Raw genomic sequence first — 7,024 nt, forward strand, 5'->3', positions numbered from 1 at the left:
ATATATATATATATATATATATATATATATATATATATATAAAATAAACATATTATACATACAAGGTGACAAAAAAGTTTGACTACAATGATTTGTATGTTTATCAAATGATTATCCAGACAGTAAGCTATTCTTCATTAATATTTGACATCAGTTTGTTACCTAAATAATAATATTTATTTAATTAAAAAAACAAACTGATTTTAGTTACATACTATTAAATACTATAAAAAGATTGCATCAAAGATTTTCATTAATTGATGAATTAAAGACGTTCTATTGACTGTCTGACAGAATTATCCATTATAATTATCTCAATAGAAATATGGAAAATTGCGCAATCACTGACTGATTGTTTTTCCAAAGCACTTTAAAGCTTGTATCAAAACTAAAGATTGATCATTTCGAATGTTAATTATTATTTTTGGTATTTAATGAGATATAAGTATCACTCTAAAGTTTCTTCATTATCAATATATGTTACTAATAATTTAATAAACACAAAACTTTGTAGGCAAACTCTTTATCATCCTGTATATTATTTTATTTTAAAAAAACATTTATTCTTATGACTTTGTAATCGAATAAATGTTAAGTATAAACTTTATTTTTTTCAAATTAAATAAATTTAATTCGTATTGCATTTTTCATCTCTATTATTTTTTACGATAATAAAAATATTTTCTTTTTTTACATTCTATTAATTTTCATTAAATTTTTTATTTTATTTCTGCAATTTTCTAATCGAGGAAAAATCCATTTGGCGAATCTCGATATCGCATCGAGGATTGTTCTCGGGCGCTATTATAGAAACGAAAGTGGTATGCTGAGTCTTTCTGAGCTCTCGTCCAGCTCACTGTTAGTAATTGCGTTTTCGGAGTGGAAGTTGATTCGTATTCGTCGATGGCGCGGTACGTTGCGACGCTCGGTCAATAATCCGCTGCAAGTTGCTTGAAGACTTGTGAGGGCTGCGCAAAGCCTATTTGAAAGTCATTCATACATGAGCCGAAGCCAGGTTGCCGAATAGCGCCGATTGCCGACGGCGGCTTTTATTGGTTCTAGCATACTCTATCGTTGTCTAGAACGTTACGCTCGCGTAAGTGTGCCGTTCGCTCCGAAAGTTTTGAACCCGAAGCGCGAGTTCCTAACAAAATCATCGAACGCCATTGAGATCTCACCCTCGACTAGGGAATAACCCGCGTCATTGAATACACTCAGCCGGCTTACCGCGCGCGTGCCGCTCGATTAACGTTCCGATTCTCCTTCTCACGCGCACGAGAGTTCGTCGAGCATTTGTTCGGAAGTTCACTAGCTTTCTGTGACCTTCCTTCGTCGATGTACCGAGCATCTGGCACCTGACGATAAAATTCCCGATTTTACATAAGTATTAGATCGAAGAAAAAAAAATGAAATAACGAGAGAAGAAAAAAGGAAGTTGAAATGCGTTTGACTATTTGCATTCTTTGTAATATAGATTTCTTCCTTAAGAACAAATATAATTCTAAATGGCATCCGAAGAACGTTTAAAGTTGCGAGTTTAGCAACGTTGAATGTTTAAGTTTTTTTTTGCCGATTTCTATCCTTTTTTTCTCTCTCGAACTGATTTAATAAATAGATTCAGAGGAACAAGAACGCAGCCGGTGCATTCAGAAGCGACGAACGTCCTACTTCCGTTCGTCCCGAACTAATTAAAAAGCGCAAGTTGCAAGATCGGCAAATCCATTTAAACCGTAACTACAGGATGAACAAACCGCCTCTTGCTAACGAAACAATAGGTGGGGAACAAACGCCTCCGAAGCTCGAGGACCTTCCGCGTGCGATCGCGCGGATGCTCGATCGATTCGCATCCCCCGTGTCTGAATTCAATGGAATTTCATTACAACGCTGCACTCCGCGGGCGCTGTCACACAGATGCATGGAGAATGCATCGGGCGAATCGGCAAATCGAAGCTCGCCGCCGGAGTCGCAGCGCAATATTGGATTTCTGTTTCATTTGCCTCCGCCAATCCGATTGCTCTTCCCTTTCATCGCCAATTATTTCTTGGGCTCGTGCGTTTCTTCTTCCTACATTTTATCTGTCACCAAAGAGAATGGCTCGAGTCTCTAAACGAATCACCGATCGGTGACACCAACATGTTCTGCTCAATATTTTGCCAAATCAAATTGCTTTATGTACCTCGTTATCTCACATGGCGACGATCATTTTAGAATAACCGAAAAATATGGAGATCAATAACAGCGATTTTTTTGATAAAATTTCAAGATTATTTCTTTTAATGAAGAATTAATGATTTAAAAATTATTTAAAATAGTAAGTGCTTTTCATAATGTTTCTAAAAAAAAAAGGGATAAATATCAGGAATAAATATCTCTCTTTTTCTTTCATTAAAATTTATTTTTATAGATCAGATCAAAGAGAGATATTTAATATTGAAAAAGAAAAACATTTTTATTTCAGATGATGAGATTTTATCAGCCAATCTGTGATATTATAAATATTTGTCAAGTAATTGACTCGTTTATATAATTTTATTAAATTTAAAAAAGAAAACTTACCAAATCGACGGCGGTTGAAGTTTCCAGTCGATTACTCTCGTCGGGACGACCTTCTTCAATTCTTTCGTTGTTCACTCGCCATGTAAATCGCGGCCTAGGATGCGCATGAACGGTAACATTGATGATCCCCCGTCTGCCAATTACGTATCCGAAACGTTCAACAGTCGGCTGTGATTGAGGTGGATCTAAAAAAAAGATAGTTTTTTTTTAAATTTATGATAAACGATAGAGACTAATATAACAATTTGTTCTAAAAAGATATTAAATATTTTTTAGTTAAAATTCATTAACATAAAAATTAATTCGAGTAAATTAGTATTCCATTATTAAATAAATATATAAATATATATAAATTTTACTAGTATCTAAAAATTAACATTAAAAGAAACTACAAACTCTAAAAAGCAAAATAGAATAAAAATACAAATGAAACAAAATAGAATTAAAAAAAAAAATGTAAAGCTAATTAATGTCAATAAATAAGAAATTGGTTTATATTACAAAGATGGTAACTTACAGTATACTTCAAGTGGCTTAGTTTGTTCTATGGGCCTATCAAGAGCGATGTGATTGGCTATGCATCTTATCGTTCTGCCGTTATCTGTCCAATCTAAACTGCGCGAAGCGTTCTGCATTGCTATTGCATTCATATTCATATCATAAGAAATCCTTTCTTCGCCAATCGGCTCCTCGTCTAAATGTTCAAACAAGAGTAATCTCATTTTTATATTGCATTCCATACATTTATATTTTACAATATATACTTTATATTACTTTATATATACTTTATATATATTTTATACATACTTTATATATTTTATATAATGTAATAATTGTATATTATGGATACAGAGAATATTAATTTGTTATTAATCTATTTTTTAAAAATTAATACACGTTATTAACTCAAAGATAAGTAAACACGACTTATTCCAGTATTTGTTTGTGTTTACAATATTGCTATATATTTTCTTTCAAATTTTCAAATTTTCTTATTATTTAATTTTGAAAGAAAAAGTTAACTCATTATCCAAATGATTGAAATATATCTTTATTATATAATTAATTAACTTATAGTTATTTGTTATAATATATTGTACAATTACATTTTTCAAAGTCATCTTCTTATTTTTATTTATAATGTAATTATCTTTGTTATAAAAGAGATCAGAAAGTTGGAAAAAAGTACACGCTTCTTTAGAATATTAAATATACTAACCGAGAAACAGAGTCAAATTCGCTGCTGGTCGTCCAGATTTAGCCTTGCAGCTAATTTCCAATTTTTCGCCTTTTCTAAATGTGTTTCCACCAAGACTCCCCGAATTCGTGAAAATCTCAACAGTTTCGGGAGGTTCTGAGAAATTAAGAAGTAAGAATTTCTTTAGATCTTGCTACGCATGTATCGCATGTATCAGAGATCAAATCGAATTAGAAAACAACATAAACGGCGACATTTTCTATACTTTATTCTATACTTTATTATATACTTTATCATTTTTGTTACTTGAATTTGATGCGGAAATAGTAACTTAAATTTAACTGTTTCCATGATATTTTTTTTGTATTAAAATAACATAAAAGATTTTCCTAAGATATTCACGAATCTCGCCATTTATCTTTATCGGGTTCATCTTAAATAGTAATTTTGCTCCGGGTGCTTATTTCAGTCTCCGTAAGCAATTTCCTTAAGGAAGATTAATTACTTTTCGAATACAGCTCTAGCGACTGGAACAAGCGTTTATTTTTTGCTTCTTGTTCTAATTAATGTTTCTCTTTTCATCGTAACCTCTTTGTCAAAAGTATCCTATTCTTTAATTTATTTATTACTTCGCACTTCACAATCCCCCGTTTACACTCACTTTTAATTACCTTTGAGTTTAGGTGTAATGTAATACATAAAAATAATTATCTATATCTGTGCGATTAAAAATTAAATAATAATTTGCTATTAAATTAGATAAATATTAATTAGATAAATAAATTAAGATAAAAATTTTAAATCAACATATTACAGATTAAAAAACATACTACAAAGTACAGATCAAAGTGATTATACAAAGTCGATTATACAAAGTGGTTAAAATGATTATGTATCAAATAATAAACGATATACATGCAAAATTATACATGCTTTTTTTATATTTAATTTTTTATATTTAAAATATAAAAGAAGAACAAATTTTTAAATTTTAATGTGTGTGTGTGTGTGTATGTGTGTGTTTGTGCGTACATATATATCTATAGAAAAAAGATATATCTACACAGATATTTCTATTCTAGAAATGACATAATTTTTAAATACTTTTTGAGGCTTTTATGGATATTTTCTTCAAAGAAGTTACGAAGTTTGAGGATTCTCCATATCTTAATACATCGTTTATAGCTTTTTACTGTGTTTTTAGCTTTGGAACACAGATATCTTCTTAATAAAAATATAACTTAAAAATATATTTCCTTTAAAGTTTCTGATATGTCAAGTTTATATTTAATGATTTCATCGAGCTAGAATATTATCAAAGATAGAAAGTGAGAACTCACTCGCGACAACGATATTGAGAGAAGCAGTTGCTTCTTGTCGAGTATTCTTGGTCGTCAAGGAACATTTGAAGATGCCATGATAACTTTCTTTCACTTTAGCGATACGGACGCCGCACTCGCCAGTAGTTAATCCCTTTCCATAATATTCGATGTTGCCATCTTCCGACGGGGGATCTGACCCGGTTAGCACAATGCTACCCTCGCCAGGTATTTCTACACGGCAAACACGAAGCTCTCGTGGAGCGGTGCAGAGAATTTGTAAAGTTTCACCGACTCGCACGGCTGTCTCTCCTCTTGGCTCGATATTTATGAACATATTCGATTTTGCTGAAAACAGACAAACATACAAAATTAATAATAAGCTCGATAAATTGCAAATAAATCACGTAAGTCTATCATGTAAGTTAAAATTGCGTTGAAGCAGAAATAATAACATATAATATAAAAACTATTAAAAACTATTTTACATGTTTCATGAATGTGTGTATTTTTGTAATTTAATTATTTCACATATAATTCTATAATTATTCTGTGTCTTGAGATAAATTTCAGATGTAATCATTAATCTTTATTTAAAAATAATGAGAAACATTCTTATTAAATATATACTAAATATTAAACTTTTAAATTAAATTTATATCGCCTTAGAGCGATAATATACAGAAAAAACTTAAACAGTAAAAATATAAATAGTAAATAAGAAAATTAGTGTTGAATTTTCTACTTACATTATGGCTGCCTCTACGATATGATTCGCTTACATTTTACTATTTAAGTTTTCTGTATATTATCTATGACTCTAATACGATATAAATTTAATTTAAATATATTTAATCAGAATAATTCTCATCATTTTAGTCAAAAAGGAAATCAATTATCACAATGTCTAAAATTTATCTTAAGACACAGAATAATTATAGAATTGTTATATTTAATTGTTATATATATGGAATGATTTAACATTTTAATTTTATCGAAGAAATATAATTTGATGATTATTCAACATTATTTAATTAATTTCGATATATATTTATATTCAATATTATTAAAATTTATTCCTGCATTTAATATTCATACTGTTTTAAAAGATTTAGAAAAATCGAGTTGCATAAAAGTGTGACCATATATTATATATATAAGTTTTCAGAATAATCGAAACGAAAAAAGGAAGTGTTTTAAGCAGTAGATTTTAAGGAACACGCGAAAGTTTCAATAAAAAATCGAGAGAGTGATTCGCATGGACGAAGATGCTACGTCTACGAAGATTTACGAGACAAAAAGAAAAATTGATTAAATCTCCACCTGACTGTTTCTATCGCCTTCGTGCATCTTTTTTATACCAACGCGCTCTGTATCGGAAAAAGACATAGTTGACTTTTTTCTTTCTCTAGTCGCTCTTTTATCATTGTAACTTGACATGTTGGGTGAGTATAATTCTTACGACAATTTCGCATATGTTCGTTGTTTTGCTAATTGATGTGTTATAAAAGAAAAATGAAGTATTTGTATAAAAAAATCCACTTTTTATTTAAAAAACAGAATAAAGCTAATAATATGTTAAAAACAAATTATATTAAATAAATATTATTTATTAAACAAATTATATTATATAAGTGCAAAAGAGAAATATGTGGAGAAGAAAAAAAAAGTGTGTGTATGGCACAAATATGTAAAATAATTATATATAATTATATATTCTAATAATTGTAAATAATATTTTAAAGACTGAAGAAGTATTGTATATGTGTATATTAAAATATAAAAGTCATATGAATTGTGTGTGTGTATATAAACGTATGCAATATAAGAACATAATGCATATAAAAATTAATTCAATCATTAGAAATTTTCAATACATTAAACTTTTATTTATTTTTTATTTGAATAAAATCATTATTGTTGGCAGATTAAACTATATCTTATTTTAAAC

General features: G+C 29.4%; 1 protein-coding gene across 1 annotated transcript in view; it reads right to left on the reverse strand.

Moving 5' to 3' along the window:
• The window catches only part of LOC105620137 (fasciclin-3), a 33,413-nt gene extending 26,900 nt beyond the window's left edge, over positions 1 to 6,513 (reverse strand). Inside the window, exons 1-5 of the mRNA XM_012201644.1 lie at positions 6,435 to 6,513; positions 5,095 to 5,421; positions 3,776 to 3,910; positions 3,074 to 3,250; positions 2,557 to 2,741 (exon numbers count right to left, since the gene is read on the reverse strand). Coding sequence (XP_012057034.1) covers positions 2,557 to 2,741; positions 3,074 to 3,250; positions 3,776 to 3,910; positions 5,095 to 5,421; positions 6,435 to 6,513 — 903 coding nt within the window. The remainder of the gene's footprint in view (positions 1 to 2,556; positions 2,742 to 3,073; positions 3,251 to 3,775; positions 3,911 to 5,094; positions 5,422 to 6,434) is intronic.
• Positions 6,514 to 7,024: the final 511 nt, after the last annotated feature.

This window comes from Atta cephalotes (assembly GCF_000143395.1).
Source record: "Atta cephalotes unplaced genomic scaffold scaffold00024, whole genome shotgun sequence".
Classification (NCBI taxonomy): Eukaryota; Metazoa; Arthropoda; class Insecta; order Hymenoptera; family Formicidae; genus Atta; species Atta cephalotes.